Genomic DNA, 26,006 nt, shown 5'->3' with positions numbered 1-26,006 from the left:
AATAACTTCCTTGGGGAACTGGAAAAGGGTAGGAAATGGATCAGTGCTTGCTCACATTGTTTCCAAATGTATACAAGTTTATTTATTTATGTACTCTATTTGTATCCCGCCTTTCTCACCCTGGAGGCGACTCAAGGTGGTCTTATAACAGGCAGCAATTTGATGCCAAACATACATGTAGCAATACACAATTACAATTAAAACCAAACAATTAAAACATTAATTCGTAAAACATCAATTAAAAACATCAATTGACTTGCAGCTCAAATGTATGCTCAGAGAACGGACTTAGTTCCAGGGTAGTCCTAGTGATAATTTCCCACTAAACTGAGGCAAAACCAAATCTGGAGGGGGGAAATAGGAATAGAGTAGGAAATTTGATCATTTGTCACAAATGAGGCCTGACCCTGGTTGTTGGTTGAAGTTCCACTGTTGCCTTCAAAGAGCATACATTTTGTTTTGGTAAAAAAAAAACCAAACTGGAAACCCTTCTGTCAGTTGGTCTGACAATGGTGGTCTGCCTCTCACCCACTTCCACCAAAAAAAAGTAATATAATTTGTCTATAAAGAGAGAAATGCTTCTTTTATAGGGGATAAAGGATATTCAGTCCAGCGCTACTCAATTTCTGCAGAAAAAGGAGGACACCCCACAAGTCCCAGAATGCTTTGCAATGAGCAAAAGGAGTGTAGTGGGTCCTCTGCAAATAAGTTGACACAAAAAGTCTTCCCTCAAAGTAGGATATTTGAAACACAGTGTTTTATAGCATTCCTTTTAAAGAGCCAGGCCACTGAAGAGCTACTCGCATACATCTTTTCAATAAAGAAAAGAAGAACATTCCCAGAACTGTGACAATTGTTCTGTGCTTTTCACTGACTTACTAGGACATCTTCAGCAGTTCATTAGTTTCAGGCTTCCACACACCTCTAACCAGCTGTTCAAAGTTGGATATTAGGCCGCCACCAGCTCCTACAATCCCAAAAAAAATATATTATTACATGCGTAAATTGGTTCAAAGGTTCTTAGACACTCAATTCTGCCTCTAGTTAGGACAACCTCAAAACCGTCACATTCCTTTCAACAGGAGCAAGATAGGGCCCTCAAGTTATAGACATGAATGGGATGACCTACTTTACAGTTATTGAAATTGGATACTCAGTCTGAGACTCTTTAGAAGCATCTTATTCGCAGAGGGCAAGGCCTAATATTTCTCAAAAATAATTCAACCAGAATAATCTCAAATTCTGTCAAAGCCGGGAGAGAGAAAAGAAACGAGGGCAGCATCCTACGTCATTTGGCTCCCTGGAATTGGAGGCACTTCTGCATTTGGTTATTTTATTTCTATTCCATCTTTCTCAGCCCCACCGCCCACCCATAAAATGCCAGTCTAGGTAGTTAACAATGAAATGAATAAAATTCAAGCAGCAACAATTTTAAAAATACAGGGATTCCCTTTACACAGTTTTCTAGAAGCTCTTTCTTATATCCTACACACATGCCTCTAAAGATGGCAAGGCTGGAAGAAGACTCCCTTTGCCTCCAACCCACCCCATCCATTTCTCAAAGCCAAAACAGGATTGTTATGGGAAAATATAGTCCTTTGGATATGCTGGATCCAAATTGTATAGGACTTTAAATGTTACAATCAACACTCCACACTTTCACCAGGAGAGCCAGATAAGAAGTTCACCTGCTCCCTATAGTCAGCAGGATTTTGAACTAGTTAACATTGCAGGACCCTTACAAAGAGAGTGGGTTACAGTTGTCCAAATGAGCTGTATCTAAGACACATGTGTCATTCTGACCAGATCAAATATCTCCAGGAATAGATATACTAGTTTCAGCTGGGCATATGCATTCTGGACAGTCAAAACCTGAACATTCGGATTCAGGATTGAATCCAGAAGGATACCCAACTGTAAACCTGAATCTTCCTCCCCATCCAGTACAGCTGAGTCTTTATTCACTGGACTCTATTTATATACTGAACTCTATGTATTTATTTACTGTATTTATACCCCGCCATTCGGGGGATTCAAGGTGGCTTACATATATAAGCAAGATGCCAAAAAACACACGTAATAAATACATACGCCCAATCAAATAGGCCTTTATTGGCATTCAGAAGTAGACCAGATGGACACGAATGCTATACCGCAATTTTAAGCTAAGTGCAAATATACTAAAAACATAAGCATTAAAACAATAATTAAAGTATAATAAAAGCTTAAAACCAATTATTTAAAGTCACACAATCCAATATTGTAGTCCGTGATGGTTCAAATTTGTTGAATTATTTCATCTTTTCTTATTTCACTCCTAGATTTCTCATTGAATGCTTGATCGGACATCCACGTTTTTAGTCTTTTCCTAAAGGTCAGGGGGGAAGGAGCTGATTTAGTTTCTCTCGGAAGGGAGTTCCATAGCTGAGGGGCCACCACTGAGAAGGCCCCGTCTCTTCTCCCTGCCAAGTGTGCAAAGGAGGTAGGATTGAGAGCAAGAACTTCCCCAAAGATCTTCATCTCCTTGCTGGCTTATAGAGGGAGACACGTTTGGATAGGGAAACTGGGTCAGAACTATTTAGAGCTTTATAGGCCAAAGCCAGCACTTTGAATTGTGCTCAGTAGCAGACTGGCAGCCAATGGAGCTGATGTAACAGGAGGCATGTCCTCTCTCTGTATGCCCCTCTGGTGAGTGGCCTGGCTGCCGCTATTGGACTACTTGAAGCTTCTGAAGGCAACCCTACGTAGAGCATATTACAGTAATCTATTTGGTATGTAATAAGAGCATGGAACATTGTAGCCAAGTCTGGCTTCGCAAGGTACACACGCAACTGGCACACAAGTTTTATTGTGCAAAAGCTTCCCTGGCCACCGCTGAAACCTGGAGTTCCAGACTTAGCGATGAGTCCAGGATCACTCCCAACCTGCGAACCTGTGTCTTCAGGGGGAATGTAACCCTATCTAGCACAGGATGTAACCCTATACCCTGTTCGGCCTTACGACTAACCAGGAGTATCTCTGTGTTGTCTGATTCAGTTTCAATTTGACCTCATACAGACCGTCACAGCTGCCAAGCACTGGTTCAGGACCTGAGCAGCTTTCTTAAAGCAGGTGGAAAGGAGTAATAGAGTTGTATGTCATCTGTGTAATCTATCTGTGAGCCCCATCTTAGGAAGCTTGGGAAATTGACAAAAGAGCTAGCAATACCATAAGACACACTCAACTTCTCTATTCATTAAGATGATCCATTAAAGTAACCAAAACCATCTCTATCCAATATGCAGTCCTGAAGCTAGGCTGAAATGCATCCAGAGAGCCCAACTTATCCAATAATCCTTGTAGTGCTGCTACCTACTTTGTCCGAGAAAGAAGATTAGCTGGACACAATTCAGTGAAGGTTTGGGAAGACATTTACAGCAACAATCTTACCCCTGCCTCTTAGGCCCATTGGGACCCGGTCTCACTTCACCTCCAACCAGTGTGGGCAGTCCCCTACAGACACTTGTGCGAGGGTGAAAAGGCAAGAGTCAAACACAGATGGGGCAAGAGCCACCTCCCAGAGGATTCTGTTCTTGGTCCTCATACTACCTACATCTTACTAGTTTGAGAAGTGTTCCAAAAGTATTAGTGCAGATTGCCTACAAAATAGTAATGTACAGTGAGCCCTTGATACACACAAGTCCTGGATTCAACCCACGATGGATCAAAAAATGCTCAGAAAAAAGGAATTTCCCAAAAGCAAACCTCGATTTTGCCACCTGCCAAGTACTACACTGATCATACCCTGCGGTAGCCTCTCACCATTTCACAGATACACAGACTCTCATCAACACTGAGTTGTTTGCAATTTTATATAATAAATGCTCTTTTACTACGCTATTCCATATAATGGAACTTGAGTATCCATGATTTTGTAATCTATGAGTGTTCTGGAAACCAAGAGTCTACCAAAAGCCCCTGGTGGTGCAGTGGGTTAAACCACTGAGCTGCTGAACTTGCTAACCAAAAGGTTGCAGGTTCGAATCCAGGGAGTGGCATGAGCTCCCGCTGTCAGCCCCAGCTTCTGCCAACCTAGTAGTTCAAAAACATGCAAATGTGAGTAGATCAATAAGTACCACTCCGGCGGGAAGGTAATGGCGCTCCATGCAGTCATGCCAGTCACATGACCTTGGAGTAGTCTATGGACAAAGCTGGCTCTTTGGCTTAGAAATGGAGATGAGCACCAACCCCCAGAGTCGGACACGACTGGACTTAATGTCAGGGGAAAACCTTTACCTAACCTACTGTGAGTAACTTTCAAAGAGGAAGGGTTAGCAACTAGGGAAAAGGATTTAGAACAGGTAAAGAAAAGGAAAATGAGCAACTCAAGCAAAATTGACAGAAAAAGGCAAGAGAACCCTGTTGCATTTATACCTTGGGCAACATAGAAGGGACTAGTTAATCTGACAAAACTTGCATGATTGTAGCAAAGATGGTGGTTTGCCATTGAAGTGACTTCAAATCACAACACTAGCTAAACCAATTTCCTTGGTTCAAAAGCCACAGAAATAAGATCACAGGAGTAAGATTGACATCTTGCTTGCCCTGCCACAGAAATCAATGGGATTTACTTATGATAAAATGTAGGTATGATTGAACTTTATAGCTCTAAGGACCAACTAAGAAAGATGGTAGACACCAGACTTAAATCTATCTTTCCTCTGAGAATATCCACAGTCCTATTGCTAAGTGATTCCCTATTAGAAAGAGTTGATTTCGAATTATTCATTCCTAAAAAAGAAAGGAAGTTCTGCACATTACCTCTGGCCCAGCCAATGACTATCATGACAATCCAGGCGTTCTTGTAATGGCTATGCGCATGTGCAACTCCGCCTGTTATTTTCCACGTTCTGGTCACTTCCTTCATCCCTGCAACCATCAGTCGTATAGGTGGAAAAGAGACACAGCGGTAGGCTAGATCGTGTGGACAGTAAAATAGAAGATACCTTTAAAAAAAAGGGAAGAAAGAAATTTCAACCTCAATTATTTCAAGATATTTGTCACAAAAAGCATGCTAATAAAATAAAACAGACACAGATTTTTTTCTTAAATATAAATGTTAAGAAGTCACTACAACAGTACTGGAACTATCAATTGGTTATAATTATGCGTAATATATAAACATGGGAGGAAGAGTCAATTAGAATTTTAACTGACTGCCAATACATTTGCAGCTGCTATGTCAGGGTGGCAGATGAATTAACATATTTGTATTAAATAAGTATTGCTGCTGCCGTATGTTTTAGCTTTTATGATGCTTTTGTTTTTATTAAGGGTTGTGATTCTATCTTGATGTGAAAAAAGCCTTCCTCTGAGAGCTTGGCCTGAAAAAAAACAATTTCTAAAAATACAGTATCCTTTTTCCGAAATGCTTGGAACTAGAGGTGTTTATTGCTATTTGTATGCCGCTCTGAGTCCCCTGCAAGGGTGAGAAAAGCAGGATAGAAATGTAGTAAATTAAATAAATAAATACATTTTGGATTTCAGAGGGTTTTTTTCAGATTTTGGAATTTGTATATGTGTATATAATGAGATATCTTGGAAATGAGTCTTCTTGTGGAGAGAAGAAGCAGGGTATAAATAAATGTAATAATAATAATAATAATAATAATAATAATAATAATAATACGAAGAAGTATGGATCGTTGATGTTGCAATCCCAGGCACAGCAGGATTGAAGAGAAACAACTGGAAAAGCTGACAAAATATGAGGATTTAAAGATTGAACTGCAAAGACTTTGGCACAAGCCAGTCAAGGTGGTCCCAGTGGTCATCAGCTCACTGGGTGCAGTGCCTAAAGACCTTGGCCTGCACTTAAACACAATTGGCGCTGACAAGATTACCATCTGCTGCTGCAAAAGGCCACCTTACTGGGATCTGCACGCATTATTCGCCGATACATCACACAGTCCTAGACACTTGGGAACTGCCCGACGTGTGATCCAATACAACAGCCAGCAGAGTATCTGCTGTGGACTCATCTTGTGTGTTTCTAATAATAATAATAATAATAATAATAATAATAATAATAATAATAATATTTATTTGCTTCACTTTTATACCGCATATTTCAGCCCTTGACAGGCGACTCAATGCGGTTTACAGTGTAATTAAAACACAGCAATACAACAACCGGGACGACAACGTCGCTCCACAACAATTAACATCAGACAGACAAATCAACAAACAACATATATAACGCCTCCGTTAAAGTCAGATCCATTCTCATAGCCATTGTGCCGTTCCTATGTTCAGTTACCGTCTTCCTTAGTTAGTTGCATTGCTTAGCCAAACGCTTGTTCGTAAAGCCAGGTCTTGACCATTCTCCGAAACGCCAGCAACGAAGGTGCCTGTCTGATGTCTGCTGGCAAGGCATTCCATAGCCGAGGGGCCACCACTGAGAAGGCCCTGTCTCTCGTCCCCGCCAAGCGCACCTGTGACGCAGGCGGGATCGAGAGCAGGGCCTCCCCAGACGATCTTAACGTTCTAGTCGGTTCGTAGGCGGAAATGCGTTCGGAGAGGTAAGCGGGGCCAGAACCGTTTAGGGCTTTATAGGCCAAGGCCAGCACCTTGAATTGAGCCCGGTAGCGGATTGGCAGCCAGTGGAGCTGGCTCAGCAGGGGAGTGGTGTGCTCCCTGAGTGCCGCTCCTGTTAGCAACCTGGCTGCTGAGCGCTGGACCATCTGAAGCTTCCGGGCTGTCTTCAAGGGCAACCCCACGTAATAATAATAATAGTAATAGTAATAATAAAGACTCAAACAAGAAATGTATTTATGTTTCATTTATACCTTACACACAATGTCTGATGATAATTTTATACAGTATTTTTAATAACTTCATGCATGAAACACAGTTTGTGTACACTGAACCATCGAAAGCACAGGTATCACTATCTCAGCCACTAATGCACAATTTCAGATTTAGGAAGCTATTACATTTTCGAATTCCAGATAAAGCTATACTGTATAGAAAAAATACAGAACTGAATATGCATAAAAGGGCAAAATTTCTCTTAAAATGAATGCTGAAATACAGTATATTGAAGCCATGCTTGCATGGGTATTACCTGAAGTTGCTCGTCTGAAGAAAACTGGAGAGAATTCCTGCACCTTTAATGGTTGCATAGAACACGACTTCTTAAACTTTTCCTACTATAGAGCAGTGGTTCTCAACCTGTGGGTCCCCAGATGTTCTGGCCTTCAACTCCCAGGAATCCTAAAATTTGCTAAATTGGCTGGGATTTCTGGGAGTTGCAGGCCAAAATGCCTGGGGACCCGCAAGTTGAGAATCACTTCTCTAGACCCTTTTCTTGCTGAATTTTTTATCTGACCCTGGATATATAGGCATATAAAATAGAAATAAAAAGCAAACATTTACTAAAGAATAAATCAGCATTTGCAAGGCTTGATAAACAAGCTGATTTTCTTTTTTGAGGAGTACAGCTGAAGCATGTTCTGCAGAGTCCACTGTAAAGACAGCACACTGTTGCTAACAGATATGCACAAATAGGTGGCATTCAGAAACCTTTTACTGTTGCCAAATTTTTTGTGACCTGAACATTGAGCTAAGGAGACTCCATTTGTGGCTGGGATCCACAATTCAAGAAGCAGTGGCATAGAAGAGGAAAACGTAACAGGGGTTGCTATACCACACAAGCATATCACAAGCACTCAAATGCTAACGTTCCCTCTTCTGTACAACCATTAATGGTAAAAGTGCCCTCTTCAGTTCTCATTCTGATACCCCTAGTAGTAATTCTCTCCTCATAGCTAAATTTTATCGCTCTTTTCTCTAGCTTTTATACATTTCCTGAAAGTTACACATTCCCCAGACTGCCTCCTCTCAACACAGGAGAGGAATTGCTCCACAAAAAAGTTCTTTATTCACTGGCTTCTCACCAGTAGAAGTAAAATAAACGTATAAACAAAATAAAGTAAAAATAAAATAGAAGTAAAATAGACGATTGGCTCCAAACAGTGTAACTATGCAAAAAATACATGGTTCTCCTCATAAGAACTCCTTCTCCCATGAAATCCTTTCAATCTCTCTATTGCTACCATTGCAGGAACATAATCATCATCAATATTTGTTACCCACCTCTCATCATAACTTGAGGCAGGTTTAAAACTCAACTGAGCATTTGGAACAACTGCATTCAAAGACATGAGGTGGGTAAAGATATCAAGAGAATGTGAACACAACATAAGTTATTCTAGGAATGAATGATTTTTAACATTTCACTTTTTTCTGATGCTAGAAAATTGGAAACTGAAGGAAAATGTAACAGAGAAGCATTATTATTATTATTATTATTATTATTATTCGGGGTGTGTGCATACTGGATGTAAATGAAGTACAGTAGTTTCGCTTATCCAACCTTTGCTCATCCAACGTTCTGTATTATCTAACACAGACTGCTTCCCGCCCAGATCCACAGCTGTTTCAATACATTGCGATGTTTTGGTGCTAAATTCGTAAATACAGTAATTACGGCATGTCACCGTGTATTGAACTGCTTTTTCTGTTGATTTGTTGTAAAACATGGTGTTTTCGTGCTTAATTTGTAAAATTATAATGTACTTTGATGTTCAATAGCCGTTCCCTTAATCCCTCCTTATTATCCAACATTTTCGCTTATCCAACATTCTGGAGAACTATTCGCTCTCACTGTTCCCAGAGACAAATGGTAGCAACTTTCTCTTTCCACGGGAGTGCTAAATGCTGTGGTTGTTAACAGCCTTTGAGTCAACTTCAAATGATGGTGATTCAATGAATGAAACCAAATCACCCCTTGAACTGGATTATATGGCAGTCTAGACTTATATAATCTAGTTCAAAGCAGATAATGTGGGTGTATGGGGCCTCCGTCTTTAGAGGTGTTTTGGTTTCTTCTTAGAAGTCAGCAGCAACAAAGTCACTGTGTGCAATTTTCTCTGACTCCTTTTACAAAGACTGCATATTGTTTAAATAGGTAGAGTAGAGAAAGATTAAACCGTCAGGCCTTCAATTTAACTTCTAAATTTAGGATATAATACTATATCTCCTGACATCTGTGTTGGGGTGAATTCTTCTGGGTGCTTTGTGCTTAAAAAGTCTGTGTCAGTATTTTTTAAGGCAAAGCAATAGAACAGAAACATGTCATACTTAATGATGAAGGGGGTGTATCTAACATCTACAACAGATATCAGCAGTTGGAGGCTCTGAACAATGCAAAATGCCCTAGGTGACAATCCCGAAGCAAGAGGAGTATGTGGAAGAAGTGTTGACTAAAAAGAATGTCCAGTTTGAACCAGTGCTTTCAATCCTTGGCTTCTTAGATGTTGCTGAAGATCAAGTCCTGGGACTCCCCAACAACAACGCAACTAGGACTATGAGAGCTATAGCAGAACAATACCTGGGGACCCAAGTTTGGAAACTGCTGATTTAACAACAGGATATAATGGCCCATCCCTTCCTCAAAGCAGCTTGTAACTGTTGGCCAAAGATTGGCAATAAAATATGAGACTGCCCAATAAAGTTTTTGAGATTTTGTTTCCATTTTCACTTGTCTTTAGCAAAAGTGCTTTTCAGATAAATTTTACCCCAGAACCTATATTTTGAGTACCTTAAGATATCTTGGAGAAGGGACCTAAATCTAAACACAAAATTCATTGATGTTTCATGTACATCTTATACACACAGCCTTAAACCAGTTTTATATACAATATTTCTAATAATTTTGTTCAGGAAGCAAAATTTGTCTACATTGAACCATCTGATAGGGAGAGTGTCCTTATCTTAGCCACCCATGTGAACGTTTCTGGATTTGGGAATTCCAGATAAGGAATGCTTAATCTTTTGACATCAAATAAATTATTTCCTCTTTTCGCCTGAATTTGGAAGAAGCACGTGTTTCTTTGAATCTACAGCATTACACAGTTGATTAGAAGATTATTTCTTTTAAGTTTCGATTGATATTTCCAAAGGACACCAGTAGATGTCACTAGCTGGCAAGCATTAAAGAATAAATGCATTCATGGCAATGGCTCATTACCTTAAAGGAAAAGTTTGTTTTTCAAACAGTAAGTTAGAATGAGGCTGTGCTTGGCTATGCTTGTAAGAACTGCTGCGAGATGGAGTCCCTTCAACATTTGGAAGGCCACACAGCTCCTGATGCCGCTTTACACAATCTGGTAGAGGTTTAGAATAACTGATACACCAAAATATAAGGTCTCTTTAAGAAGAATGGCTTGTAAACTGTACATGACATACAAATTAAATAACACTCTGACCTGCCTCTCCTACATAACAATTTAACCCATCTCAGTCATCATTTCACATACCAATTGTCATCCTCAATTGATTGAAAAGTAGAACTGAAGAGGTAAACATGGGACATACTTTACAAGGGACATGTTTCTATTTGAAGAGTTATTCAGTTCAAAGCTGGTACAAAGGTATGGATTTACTACACATTGTATTTCTAGAGCAGAGTCTGAATTGATGGCCTCTGAATTGAGTCTGCTGCTCAAACACTTAAGAAATGTTTTGTGGGACTGCGGTGGCACAATGGGTTAATGTGCTGCTGAACTGTTGACCTGGAGATTGGCTGAACTGCTGACCTGAAGGTTGGAAGTTCGAATCCATGAGACAGAGTGAGCTCTCATCTGTCTGCTCTAGTTCCTGCCAACATTGCAGTTTGAAAACATGCAAATGTAAGTAGATAAATAGGTACCACTTCAGCGGGGAAAGGCAAAGAGACACTCCAAGCAATCTTGCCGGCCAGGAGGTGACAACGCAGGCTCCTCGGCTTGAAAATGGAGAAAAGCACCTCCCAGAGCCTCCAGATGCCGGAAATCAAATGAGAAGTCTTGCCTTCATTTGTGTTTGTATGTCTCATTGTATATTATTGTAAAGCAGGTATGGGCAAACCCAGGCCAGGGGGCCCTTAGGGCTCTTTTCTCAGCCCCTCCTCTCTCTCACCATCCTATCCTTTCTTCCTTCTCTCTTTCCTTCCTCCTTCCCTTCCTCCCTTTCTTACCTCCTTATTTCTCCTTCCCTCCTTCCTTCCCTTCCACCCTTTCGTCCTTCTCTCTTTTCCTCTTTCCTCCCTCCTTCCCTCTTTCTCCTTCTTTCCTTCCCTTTTGTCTTTCCTTCTTCTCTCTTTCCTCCCTCCCTCCATTCCCTTCCACCCTTTCTTCCTTCCATCCATCCTTCCCTTCCTTCCTTCCTTCCTTCCTTCCTTCCTTCCTTCCTTCCTTCCTTCTCTTTTTCCTTGCTCCTTTCCTCCTGGGTGATATTTAGCTGAGAGAAGAGAAGGTTGAGAAGGAACATGAGAACCATGTTTCTGGATTTAAAAGGGTATCCCATTGAGGAAGAGGAGGGGGGGAAACTGTTTTTCTGCTGCTCTTGAGACCAAGGTACAAGGGAACAGTGGTTTCAAATGGCAGGGAAAGAGATTCAACTGAAAAGATTAGGAAGAACTTCCTAGAGAATGGCATAGGCTGTCTCCAAGTATGGTGGCGTCCCCTTCTCTGGAGGCTTTTCCAGAGGCTGTCTATCAGGAGTGCTTTGACTGTGCCTTCCTGCATGGCAGAGGGTTGGTCTGGATGGTCTTTGGAGGTCTCTTCCAACTCTAGGATTCTATATCAGGAGTTGGCAATACAAGGTCTCATGGATACACTACTTCTCTCCCATCCACCATCTCATCCTGACCAAGACCAATCTTTTCAGGATCCAAAGGTTTCCCGTCTTTCCTTCACTTTATGCCTTCGAAAGAGAAGAGGAAGGGGAGGAAAGGGCAGGTCGGGGACTTGGGGAGAACCCCCTCCCTCCAGGCCCACCCTCCCTACTCTGACCCGCCATGCGGCCCCCAAGTTAGGAAGTTTGCCCTTACCTGTTGTAAAGGCATTGAATGTTTGCCTACATATGTAAATACTGTCATCTGCTCTCCCTAGGGGAGAAAGGTGGAATATAAATAAAGTGTATTATTATTGTGCTTTCCTTTCCTTCTCCAAAAACGGAATCACTCAGAGTAGCTTAAAATACTACATAAATGCAAACTGGGGCAGTCTCACAGTCTACATGTAGAAATGCAACTTTTCTACAGTCAAAGAATATTTATTAGATTGAGAACATACTTCCCTCCAAACACTGAGTACAGTTTCCATTCCCAATTATGGGGTTGAGTGGAATTAACATGGGGGCACAGGTTCTCAGTCACATGCAAATTTCCCATGATGAGTACAGTACAGAATCAGGTTTCTTTAAAACCCATGTACATCAATCAGGTAGCCAAAACAGCTGCTTTGCATTACTAAGAAAAATATATTTGCATCACAGATATATCTCACTCTAGGAAATTGTAAAGTATGATACTCTATGGGTATTATTCTCATGCTTCCTAGCAGGAAAGAAGACAGCGAGTTTATATTTCGATTATTTTTAATTTTCCTGAGTGACGAGATTATGCACTGTGAATGTTTGCAATGAGGAGACACCATGTATGTCTCCTTGAATATATAATAATACTCAGCCTGTGATTTCTTTCCACATTGAGCAATGAGTTGCAACCAATCCTGTAGTTTTGAGCTCTGTGCATTCTCACACAATTTTGTCAAAATAGGAGCAATAGGGTTAAGATTTTAAGTTGATCCTCAATTCATGTAAAGGGGGGGGGGGATTTTGGCAGCTCTCTTCTATCTGCATCCCATGCCTATTTCTCACACTCTTTGCACAAAAATCCCAAAGAAACAGACTGATCAAGGGTGCAATGGATTGTGAGGGGAAGGGAGAGCCAGAGAAACCTATTTGTATTGAACACTGACTGTTTACAGTTAGGGAAGAAAGACCAAAGCCACAGTTTACCAAATCTGCAGGCCCTGTTCTTCAGGCAATGAGTAGAATGATTTAAACTGAAGTGTATTATTTCATCCGTGAAATACCAATGAGATGATGTTAGTAATGCTTGGACGGAGAAGCTGCTGTAACGAAGATAGAGCATCTTGGAACAATAACAACAGATTCATCGTGTCCCTCAATCTGAAGGACTAAGTAAAGGATGGCAAATGCGAGTTACAGAGAGCGAGAGGTTAATTCCGCAGCTCTCGTCACAAGGGCTCTCAACAAAGAGCCCAGCTTCAGCAGTTCCAGCCTCATTCAAAACTGTTTGTTAATGAGCTTCACTAATTAGTGAGATGCCCTGAAAGGGAACAATGTGCACTTTTGGGACGGAATAAAAGGGCTCTTTTGTGCTAGATCTAAGTCTCATTAGCAGAGTCTTCCAGCCTGTGGAAAATTCGCATGGAGGGCTTACAAACTTACAGTATCTACTCATGTAAAAGTCAAGGACAGGTTTTGGGGCCAAAATGATGCATTTTGATATGACACATGGAAAAGTTGAGGATTGTGCCATGGAGAGGGCAAAGCACCAATGTTAACTCAGGGGGCATATCGCTTCTGTTCAATACCACCATTTTCCAACATAGGCATTCAAAAAGGCCAGAAACAGCATCATGATGGACAGATTAGAGAGGATCAGTCTTTTTAAAAAGTTCTCCCAGGATGGACTATGCATTTTCCCCTCCCCGCTCTAGTTAGTGATGTGGATGGATCATTTTTGTTTTTTCATTTCATTTCTTGTATTTGATTTTGCATTAACTTGTTTTGTTTACATGTCATTTAATGTTATTATTTGCTGTAGGTATTTTATTTTGATTTGTTGTATTTGTTCGGGATTGGCCTCATGTTAGCCGCCCCAGGTCCCCATTGGGGAGATGGTGGCAGGATATAAATAAAGTTTTATTATTACTATTACTTTGATAAGAGTTTTGGTACTGACCCCTAAGTAAGTTGACCCAGTTTTTTTAAGTTTATTTTTTGGCTAAAACGTTCTAGACTTATACTTGAGTATATAGCATAGCTCACAGTTATCACTTGCTTGTCTGAGAATAGCATTGCTCACAGTGATCACTTGCTTGTCTGAGAATATATTTTCATATTTTCCATAAGTTGACATAAAAGCCACCAGAGATAGGACATTCTTTATAAAGTAATGAGATTACAGTGGGCCCCTAGTTTTTGGAAAATAGAAATCTCCAGAACCTTTTGGAGATTATATGACCTTTGGAAAGGCATGACCTTGTTAGAAGTCATAACCTTTTGAAAAATGATGCCATAACCTCTTGGTAAAAGTATGACCTGTTAGAGTCATAAGCTTTAGGGAAAATGGCATTCTTGCAAGGCAATTAGGTTTCTCAGCTGTTAAAGTGATGTACCTAGATATGCCTTTGAACTGTTAAGGACAAAGATATGCCAATGCGCAAACATATATGTGTGTGTGTGTTCAACAGAGTTTCAGAAGTGTTCTTTTTAGTTGCTCAAAAACATCTACTCTCCCTTAAAATATATTTGCCTTTAAATCATGTTCTCAAGAGACCAAAAATAAGTAGACTTCTTTAAAAGTAAGATTGTTGGTTTACTCACAAACTTCATGTATTCAGCATATAGGTACTTTACTTATCAATCAAAACAAATAGATTTGAAGTAGTTTCTCTGTGTAGGTAACACAGGGCATCATTTCTTATAATCAACAGTCCAAAGCATCTTTCTGTTCTGAGAGTCTAACAGAGTCTTTGTCTAGTCTGAAAGTTCAATGGAGTCTTTAAGCATACTGTTCCTAGTGAAGTCTAAAGCATACGGTTTCAGTGGAAGTCTATAAGCTGAAGTCTTATAGGGCATGTTTTAACAACTGTTTCTTTAATGTTTTGTTTTAGTGACTTTTTTATTGTTTTTATCATGATGGTACTGAAGGGTGTTTGCTGTGAGCCGCCCTGAGTTTCCCCCTCGGGGGTGAGAAGGGCGGGGTACAAGTATATGAAATAATAAATAAATAAATAAATAAATCTTTGAGTATCTTCGAGGCTGCATCTCCGGTACAGGCCTTGAGATCTGCTGGGGAGGTCCTTCTCTCAGATTAGCCCCAAATCTCAGATTAGCCCCAAATCTCCAAACCTTCAGTTCGAGCCTAAAAACATGGCTATTTACACAGACCTTTGACCTGGAGTAACGTACTATGGTCATATGATGACGTCGACCATTGTTATTTGGAACTTTAGTTCGTGTTTCAAGAAATTCAATGACCCACAGATATGACTGTGTTTTAGAATTTTTATTTTTTTATTTTATTGATTGACGTCCATTATTTGTATTCAGTCAAACTATGTATTGTTTGGATGATATGTAATTACATTTTATGTGTGGCACCTTGCGTGCTTTGTTAGCCAACCTGAGTCCCTTCAGGGAGGTGGTGGTGGGGTACAGATAAATATTATTATTATTATTATTATATTATTATTATTATTATTATTATTATTATTATTATTATTATTATTATTATCTGCAATTGAGTCTGAGTCCTGAACAAGCCCAGACCTGATCACATGGTCTGCAGCTCCTCCCACAACAAGGAGTTAAGATAAAATTGCATACTAATACACACATATACAATACAGTAAGAAATCCGAATTATATGCATAACAAATAACTAGTGGAGGCTTGAGAAGGTTGCTATTTCCAAAACTGGTATCCATTAGGCTTTGATTCCAGGATCTCCAAAACCCATGGATGCTCAAGTCTCATTATATTCAATAGCATGGTAACATGGTATCTCTTATATAAAATGGCAAAATCAATTATTTGCTTTTTGAATTTTCTGTTAATATCTCCAAGCCATTGCTGGTGCAATCTGTGGGTGCAGAACCTGTGAAGATGGGGGGGGGGGGGGGGCAATGGTGCTGGCTTCCATTTACATTTTAAGAACTAATGTGAACTACAGCTCCTCTGTTCCTCAACAGATTTAATCAGGATTTACTCCGGTGTAATTGTGTGCAGTTCTGCAGCCTGAGAGTGAAGGCATTGATGAACAAAATAAACCTTTAAAAAGGAGTCAAGATGGTATTTTTCTTCCATTACAGGGCAATATCCTTTTCATCTCACCTACACCAAAACTTTGGCCACATCATGAGGAGACAGCAAAGCCTAGAGAAGACAATTATGCTGGGGAAAGTGGAAGGTAAAAGGAAGATTGGCCGACCAAGGGCAAGATGGATGGATGGCATCCTTGAAGTGACTGGACTGACCTTGAAGGAGCTGGGGGTGGTGACGGCCGACAGGGAGCTCTGGCGTGGGCTGGTCCATGAGGTCACGAAGAGTCGGAGACGACTGAACGAATGAACAACAACAACACCAAAACAGTTATATAAACACTGATTAGTCAGTCTTCCTGGTTCATATGCTGGGGAGGTCTGGTGCGTACTGATTTTTAAGCACTGCAGCTACTTTTTTTATTCAATTTAACAGATATTATGTGACTTTTTCTAGAAAAATCGGATTTTGTAAACAAATATATCAAGAAAGCAAGGGGAACTTTTAGCACCTTAGATAACAACTGAGAGAACAAGCATGAGCTTTTGTACACATCTACACCAGCATTTCTCAACCTGGGGGTTGGGACCCCTGGAGGGGTTGTGAGGGAGTGTCAGAGGGGTCACCAAAGACCATCAGAAAACACAGTATTTTCTGTTGGTCATGGGGGTTCTGTGTGGGAAGTTTGGCCCACTACTATTGTTGATGAGGTTCAGAATGTTCTTTGATTGTAGGTGAACTATAAATCCCAGCAACTACAATGCCCAAATGTCAAGGTCTATTTTCCCCAAACTCCACCAGTGTTCACAATTAGGCATATTGAGTATTCGTGCCAAGTTTGGTCCAGATCATTGAATCTACACTGCTCTCTGGATGTAGGTGAACTACAACTCTAAAACTCAAGGTCAATGCCCACCAAACTCTTCTAGTATTTTCTGTTAGTCATGGGAGTGTGCTAAGATTGTTTCAATTCCGTCACTGGTGGAGTTCAGAATGCTCTTTGGTTGTAGGTGAACTATAAATCCCAGCAACTACAACTCCCAAATGACAAAAACAAAGTACAACTCCCAAATTTGGTCCAGTGGATGAAAATATATCCTGCATATCAGATATTTACATTACAACTTGTAACAGTAGCAAAATTACAATTATGAAGAAGCAACAAAAATAATATTATGATTGGGTGTCACCACAACATGATGAACTGTATTAAGGGGTCGCGGCATTAGGAAAGTTGAGAACCACTGATCTACACTGTAGTACGAACTCCATGGAATACTGAGGACAGCTTTAGCTTTAGGCAACGTATTTTAGAAAGTGCTTACCAGACGGATGAGGCTAAGAGGACACTTGTGGTATTGGCAAGAAATGCAACTGGTGGTTCTGCTAACATCAGTGAAGATAAAATGGATCCACCGAAGCAGTAGAGCATAGCGCTAAACCAACACGCAATTGGGCTGCGGTATGCTACGTCCACAACTCCTGAAAACAGTACAAAATGAAAACAAATTTATAAAGAATCGTGCTATCCACTTCTCAACTTTAATCTCATTCGAAAGGACAAAACAACCCTGGTGGCCACCATAGGTCAGTGTATGTCGTACATCTCTTTGATTCATTCCCTGATTTCAAGGGGGAAAGCTTGGCAGCTATTATCACACTGGAAAACATTATAGGAAGGAAGTAGAAATGCCATCATGTACAGAATTTCACAGCAGCTTTTCAAATAAGGTCAAAGATCACTTCAAGAAAAGTAGCAGGAGAATTTTTTTCCACTCATCTGAACTTTAAAAAATTCTCTGTGCAAGTAGGTGATATTTAAGTCAAAGAGTATCTTATACTGCATCAGCACTCCGGATGTCGACTAAACTCATAACACTGCTCACTGTTTATTTATGTATGGAATATCTTTTTTTGTATATATATTTTATTTTAATTAGGGATAGAAAGGGGAAAATAAGAGGATGTGGGGATATGGGGATAAGAGGGGGGAGGTTATCTTCTACAAGTAAAGAGGGAGAACAACGATATGATAGAAAAGTAAGATAATAAGATAGAAAAAGAAAAAGAAAAGAAAAAAAGATTCAAGATTTATCAATATTTAATTAATTAATTAATTAAATCTTGGTGACTTCCATGTAGTCATTTGAGGTTAGGTTTGTGCAAAAATGTTCTAAGTTGAGGGTAAAAAAGTAAAAATAAGTGAATTAAATGTTCAGCAAAATGAGAAAGAAAGAATAGAAATAATGCCTTTTAATATTTTGTTTATTGTCCTTTTTTCATATTCTTCAAGCTTGGACCAGTCTGTGTGTCTAATCGGGTTTCCTAAATTTTTCTTTAATAAAAAAGTTAGTTTATCCATGTCCCTGATTTCTCTTCCTTTTTGTATCCATTCATCTAAGTCTGGTACTTCCTTTTACTTCCAATGTTTAGCATAGCCAATCCTGACAGCTGTAGTCAAATATGTGAATAAAATGTTGTCATTGGGATCTAATGTTATGTCAGAATCTGTTATGCCTAATAAGTAAAATTCTGGTTTCTTCTGGTATTTTATCTTAAGAATATCTTAATACATAGAATATATATTAATATATAGAATATATATTTACTAGTTATTGCTATTAAAAAAAATAGTGGAGTGAGAACCATAACTGGATGCAAGGAGAGAGGGTAAGTGAAGAAGGCTAAAAAAGAGAAAGGACACCTTAATAAGACCTGCTCTTTTTAGACTCAACATGATGCACACTCAATTGCATGGCTTTCTATCAGCATTGCCTTCCCCTTACAAAATAATTCCAGGAACGAGTGGGAGGTAGATAAGTATAGCACCAGGACCAGGTTTCATCTGGAGTCTCTCCTCCTCTCCTCTCAAAGATCATCTATCAACAACTACTATGTGGATACGATTCTGATTACTATTTAATTCTTAATGTTTTCATTTACAATTAAATATTATATTATTATATGGTTCCTTCTTAGCAGCAACTTTGGAAGAATCTGTGCACTAGAAGATGACATATCAATAATGCAAATAAATATCTACAAAGTCTAATGACCCCACAACCAAAAAACAGTACAACTAAGACTGAAATTCTCTGTACAACTCTAGTCCATCATACTTCAAAAGTAATGCTATAGAGCCGGAGAAGGGGTAAAAATAGGACAAATCAAATGATCAGGGGACTGGGATATCCATGAGGAAAGATTACAATGTCCCTATTAAAGCAGCTCCATTGGCTGCTGATAAGTTTCTGGTCTCAATTCAAAGTGCAGGTCATCACCTACAAAGCCTTGAACAGTTCGGGCCCTGCCTATTTTCATGACCACCACCCCCCCTCCCCCCATGAACCTGCGTTGAGATCTGCGAGGAGGGCCTCCTCTCAGTCCCACCACCATCATAAGCGCGGTTGGTGGGGATGAGGGAGAGGGCCCCCTTGGTGGTGACCCCCCGGCTTTGGAATGCTCTCTCCAGGGAGATTAGGCAGGCCCCTACACAGTCCTCCTTCTATAGGGATCTGAAGACTTGGATGTTTAAACAAGTCTTTGAGAATGTCTAGCCCTAATGGTCCCCAATCAACGACATAGCACTGCACTTTCATCCCATGCCCTGATCCTTAGCTACAATTTGCACAATCCTATTCCCTTTTCTTGTTTACAGTTTGGCCATGTCTTATGGTAATTGTCACCATAGGTCATTGGGCATTGTTCTGAGTTTTAAATTACTGTTTTTATATGCTACAGTTCTTATTTTGTATTCTACTGTGTGTTTATTTTATGCTTTGTCTCGTCACTTTGTGCCATATGTAAGCCACCCAGAGTCCCTTCGGGGAGATGAAGGCAGAGTACAAAATACAGTTGTTGTTGTTATTATTATTATTATTATTATTATTATTATTATTTTACTGACACAATAAACGAGAGATATATGCTGGATTTCGTATCATACAAAATCACAAGTCAAACACTTCCCAAGTGTCTAGGGCTGTGTGATGTATTTTTGAATGATGCGTGCAGATCCAAGTAAGATGGCCTTTTGCAGCTGACAGATCGTGATTTTGTCAATATTTATTGTTTCCAAATGTCGGCTGAGATCTTTTGGCATGGCACCCAGTGTGCCGATTACCCCTGGGACCACCTGTACTGGTTTATGCCAGAGCCTTTGCATATTAAGTGCATAAAATTTAACATTATGTAGAGAAAATAAGAAAAAGTTTCCATTTCCTTTATCTAATCCCAGAGTTATGGTGAACAAAGAAATGGAAGTAGCTCTTCATACAGCACAATAAAATTTGCCACATGATATATATGATTGCTGTATATAATTAGGATCACTCTAAAAGGAAATTTAAACAAATGTATAGAGGGCAGGCTGTTATAGTTAAATTGTACAAATGCCAAAGGAAGCATGCCTGTGATAACCAGCCACAGGAAAAACAAGTAGGAAGATGATAATAAACACATCCGGCTAGCCATTGTGAGAACAAAACACTGGTCAAGATAAACCTTTGGTCTGATCATATATGTTCTTAAATGTCACATTCCAAACTACAAAAGCGTTCTTTAAATAACTTGAGAAAAATTCTCTCACATCACTGCTACTATGCCCACCAAACCGCTCTGGCAATTAGGAAAAATTCACCCGTCTTGTGGATTTTCCCATGGAAAAGATAGGATACAAATTAAAATATAACAAATCTACAGTCCTGCTGAATCTAGAACAGGGGTGTCAAATTTATTTTCACCAAGGGCCACATCAGCCTTCAAAGAGCCATTTGTAATTATAAGACTGTATAAATGTAACTATTTCAATACCCTGGCATTGAAAGTCTTGTGAGTCACATAAAATCCCGTGGTGGGCCAGATCCAGCCCGCAGGTCTTGTGTTTGACACATGTCCTCTAGAGCATACAGAACAAACTGACCCAGGCTACAATCTTAGACCCCACCTATCAAAATCGGAGCCGCCGGTGGCGCAATGGGTTAAACCCTTGTGCCGGCAGGACTAAAGACCGTCAGGTCAGAGGTTCAAATCTGGGGAGAGCGCAAATGAGCTCCCTCTGTCAGCTCCAGCTCCCCATGCGGGGACATGACAGAAGCCTTCCACAAGGATGGTAAAACATCAAAACATCCCGGCATCCCCTGGGCAACATCCTTGCAGATGGCCAATTTTCTCATACCAGAAGTGACTTGCAGTTTTTCAAGTCGCCCCTCACATGAAAAAAAAAACCTTATCAAAATATAAGTTTACTCAATGTCAAAGGACCTATTTAAGCATAAGAATGTCTGGAAAAAAGACATTCATCATGAACTGGAGCCATCCAAAACCATTTTATTTCTCAAGAACTGGTGTGAGAGGATACAATTCCTAGGATTTTAAGTTTCTTCTCTGTTTTATCCAAAAATGAACTATCAACCCAACTTATTTCATTTAACATTTTCCCTTAACTGTGCTATGTGTAGGGCTGTATGTCAGGAGTATAAATACACCCTTGTGTAAAAGTCAGAGTGGTGTCGTGTTTGATGTCGGATCAGGACAAGAAGAAGAGGGTTCAAATCCCTGCTCACGATGGATGATGGGTGATTTTGGGTAAGGCACACTACGTCAGCCTGAGATAGAAGCAATGGGGCTGGGGGAGCTTTGGGTGCAGACCACACTGGGTGACACCGTTAGAAGGAAATGATTTGTGGTGGGGGCATAGCGCACTGTCCATCTCAAGAGCTCCCAGCTACCCTCCTCTACCAATCAGGGTATAATCTGCTGTGGTCACTGGTAGTGCTGGTTGCTACTACCACTCAATGGCCTCTTCCAAGTCTGGCAGGACTGAGGACCAGGCTGAGAAAGCTGGAGGCAGTGTTGTCTGTGGGGCTCCTCTGCGTCTCCAGAAGGAAGCACAGGGCAAGTAGCAGAAGAAAGGAAGGACAACGAAAGAAGTAGTGTTCCAGACTGCCAGGTTGGAATAGTGGGGGGGGGGGGGGGGGAGAGAGGCAGGCACAATCTTTGGTCAAATGGGGACAACAACCCAAACTAGATCACTCATTCCACCAGGAGCTCCCATTCACTAGTGCTGAGGGGTGCTGCTTGCCTGGTGGCACCATGTGTGACCACATTAGGGTGCCACCAGCTGTAGCTGAACCCCTTAAAACAAATCATGTCACAAAACCTTTGACTTAGGGTTGCTGTAAGTTGGAAAGGAGGAGAACAATTACCAATCTCAATAAAATAGTGAAGAGTAGAGACATCAAACTGGCAACAAAGATCCACATAGTTAAAGCAATGGCATTCCCTGTAGTCAGCTACGGATGTGAGAGCTGGACCATAGGGCGAAGGAAGATAGATGCTTTTGAACTGTGGTGTTGGAGGAAAGTTCTGGGAGTGCCTTGGACTGTGAGAACCAGTCCATACTTCAGGAAATAAAGCCCGACTGCTCATTGGAGGGAAGGATATTAGAGACAAAGATGAAGTACTTTGGCCACATCATGAGCAGACAGAAAAGCTTAGAGAAGACAATGATGCTGGGGAAAATGGAAGGAAAAAAGGAAGAGGGGCCGACCAAGGGCAAGATGAATGGTTGGTATCCTTGAAGTGACTGGCTTGAAGGAGCTGGGGGTGGCATGGGCTGGCTCTGGCATGGGCTGCTCCATGAGGTCACAAAGAGTTGGAAGCGACTGAACAAATGAACAACAACAAGTCAGAAAGAACTACTACAACCAATTCCCTATGGCAAGAACCACCAGCACCAGGACAGATGCTGGACTGCATATCCCATACGCCTCATCCTTGACTATGTAGGTAAGACTGATAAAGCTGCAGTTCAACATCATCCAGAGGTCACACGTTTCTCGCCTCTATCTGACATGTTTAATAGAGAAACAGCAATTATTTCTAGTAATTTGCTTTTAGTAATTCATAAGACATTAGAAGTAGCCATTAATGAGCCTTGATTTCCTCTAAGCTGCTTTTTATCCATATCAAGGAAGACAGATGAAAGTCAAGTATAATCTGCAAAACAGGATCCACTTATATCTTTAGGCATTCGCACAACCTCAATTCTATGGAAACCCTTTTGCAAGGGCTAAATTAACCATTGTCTACGTCTCAGCAAGCACAAAATATATATTCTCAAGCATTAATATATGAATTGCACGTCACTTCTGATGGTTCACATTCAGGATTACAGGATCACTGCTCTGTTCACGTGAAGCTCATCAATATTTCTTCTAGCATATACAGTGCCATTAATTAAGCGTAATTGTGTGTTTGACAAGGTTAACAAGGGAGGTAATTATCTAGATGAAGTATCAGGTTTACCAAGTGGCAGGTAAGGAGCACAAGAGTGGCGCTAAATCCAGGCACCTTGTATCGCAAGTGTATATATGCACATATTTCTCATGAAATATATATCCATATATTTGCGAGAAGGTCAAGAGACAAGCAAACACTCTTTTCATACATTTGATTTGTATTATAAAATGTAACCAAAATATATTCTTGTCTATTCAAGGAAAGGATACTGTGACTGATCCCTCCAGGGAAAGGAAGAAGGCCTACCAGGTAGATGAAAAACTTCACCCCTAGTGAAAAAAACAGTAACGAAATGATCCACTTGACTGTATGCTGCTAACCAGTTTATTTTGGCATTGTCAAACTTTGTTCCATTTCTCTATCATATCATTTTGAAATTATTTTATTTTGTTGTTTTATGTATTTATTTTGATGGTATTATTGCTTCTTTGTATTTTATTTTGCTGTAATTTTGGGCTTGACCACATGTTAGCCTCCCCGAGTGCCCTTTGGGGATGGTGGTGGGGTATAAATAAAGATGATGATGATGATTATTATTATTATTATTATTTCTCTATCTATTCCCCCTGTGTCCTCCTTTCCCTTTCTTAAGAAATCTAATTGTTTGGGTAGTTTATAAATGTTAGGGTAGGGCTTCGGAAACATGGGTCATATCCCAGGGTACACTTCTTCCATTTCCACTCGAAAAACAGGAGACGTGTGGAATTATTCGGGGCTGCTTTGGGTCCAACTGCATCTCTTTCTATGAATCGGTGCAGGCTTTCGAGATCGACAGGGGAGGCCTTTCTCTCAGTCCCACCACCATCTCAAGCACAGTTGGAGGGGATGAGAGAGAGGGCCTTCTCTGTGGTGCCCCCCCCCCCCCCGCTCTGTAAAACCCTCCCAAAAGAGATTTGATTAGACCCCACCCTTCAATCCTTCTATTCCAACCTGAAAACATGGATGTTCAGACAGGCCTTTGACCTTGAGTAGGCTGAATGGGCCCAGATGAAGCTGACACTTGACACCTTGTGAATTGACATCAGTTAGTTTTATCTACTGTTGTTTTAAAATTGTATTATTTTGATTTTATGCTACATGTGTTAATAGAAGTTGTTATAATTTTTATACTTTTGTACCGTTTTTACCTGTTGTATGTTATATGTGCACTCTGGAGCGCCTTTAAAGCTGCCCTGAGTCCCTTTGTGGAAATGGTGGCTGGATATAAATAACGTTTATTTATTTATGCAACGGGGGACAATAACAAGGGATTAGAAAATGAAGACAGGCAGACATGTTGGGCTTCTGGGACTCTCAGTCCAACATCATACCTGATTCACACCCCTTGCTCTTGTGAGTCATTCCCAGTTTCTTCCAATGCTTCTATTTCCAGCATGTTCGGTATTTGAATGCCATTGCTCATGGAATAAAAATAGCACCACTCCCACAGACAGGAGAAAATTAATTTGTGGAAGTAAAGAAAAAGTTAGGAAAAATTCACAAGGACAAGAGATCCTTAAAACTAGCTTCAAAGAACTAAGAAATAGAAAAACGAATGGTGGGAGGGGGGAAATCAGAAATTTCACAAAGGGAAGAAAGGAATAGAGTGGAAAATTTGTAACATATGGCCCACACCCCAGCTGTTTGCAAACTGCCACACACCTTATAACATATTGACCCAGGTCTTATCTATAACAAATATACATTATTACATTTAAATTGGCAATGCTCTTTACGGTTTGTAGGCAGTCGATATGGAAACATCTATTATCCCAATTTCAAAAGGGAATAATAGTAATAATTTCCATTTCAAAACATGAAACTAAGGACTGTGTATTCTGAGACTTGTTTCTGAAAATTACACTTACCACATATATACATCCTTAAACATTCACACACATTTCACGTCCCTACCTAGGCTAAACCTTCCCAATATACTTACATAGATATATAAACTTCAGTATTTTTCCAATCTAGTGAGCATTCCTCTATCCTTATTGTCTTCTGCAGTAGCTGCAACTATGTAGTTTGTGTTGTCGAAGGCTTGCATGGCTGAAATCATTGGGTTGCTGTGAGTTTTCCGGGCTGTGTGGCCATGTTCCAGAAGCATTTTCTCCTGACATTTCGCCCACATCTATGGCAGGCATCCTTAGAGGTTGTGAGGTCTGTTGGAAACCAGGCAAATGAGGTTTATATATCTGTGGAATGTCCAGGGTGCAGCTTTGAAGCTGCAAGGCCATTAAATACTCCATCAAGCTGGCCAACTGCAACATTCCCACTTGCCTCAAGCAGACAAGAGTTCTTTCTCCCACCCTGGACATTCCACAGATATATAAACCTCACTTGCCTTGTTTCCAACAGACCTCACAACCTCTGAGGATGCCTGCCATACATGTGGGTGAAACATCAGGATAGAATGCTTCGGGAACATGGCCATACAGCCCAGAAAACTCACAGGAACCCAACTATGTGTTTGTTCCTCTATGGAAGAAAGTGACACAACAGATACAGTTGGATCCAAAAAACAAGTTAATAATTAGAACACAGGCTTTTGATCCTTTGCTAAGATGGGACTAAAGTCTGTGGCTTCAACTTGTCCCCATTTAACGTGATGTTGATAGCTATAGCGTGGGCTAGAAGACCTTAATTCAAAGTTTAATATTTCACCAGTTTGAGCCCTGTCTTTTCAGGTATGTTTACTCTGCAAGACTTAATAATGAGCAGGCATCATGAAAGCACACAGCATGGGATCACTGTAAAGTTATCTTCCCATATACTGGATA

At 40.4% G+C, this 26,006-nt stretch overlaps 1 protein-coding gene across 2 annotated transcripts in view; it reads right to left on the bottom strand.

The window, feature by feature from the left end:
- The window catches only part of TMEM38B (transmembrane protein 38B), a 45,011-nt gene that overhangs the window by 8,747 nt on the left and 10,258 nt on the right, over positions 1-26,006 (bottom strand). For both annotated transcript variants that reach the window (XM_060762559.2, XM_067464345.1), the window contains exons 2-4: positions 17,268-17,424; positions 4,801-4,985; positions 880-967 (exon numbers count right to left, since the gene is read on the bottom strand). In XM_060762559.2, coding sequence (XP_060618542.2) covers positions 880-967; positions 4,801-4,985; positions 17,268-17,424 — 430 coding nt within the window. The remainder of the gene's footprint in view (positions 1-879; positions 968-4,800; positions 4,986-17,267; positions 17,425-26,006) is intronic.

This window comes from Anolis sagrei, chromosome 2, assembly GCF_037176765.1.
Source record: "Anolis sagrei isolate rAnoSag1 chromosome 2, rAnoSag1.mat, whole genome shotgun sequence".
NCBI lineage: Eukaryota > Metazoa > Chordata > Lepidosauria > Squamata > Dactyloidae > Anolis > Anolis sagrei.
Note: the sequence above shows the minus strand (reverse complement) of the source record. Positions and strands in the feature narration are given on the sequence as shown.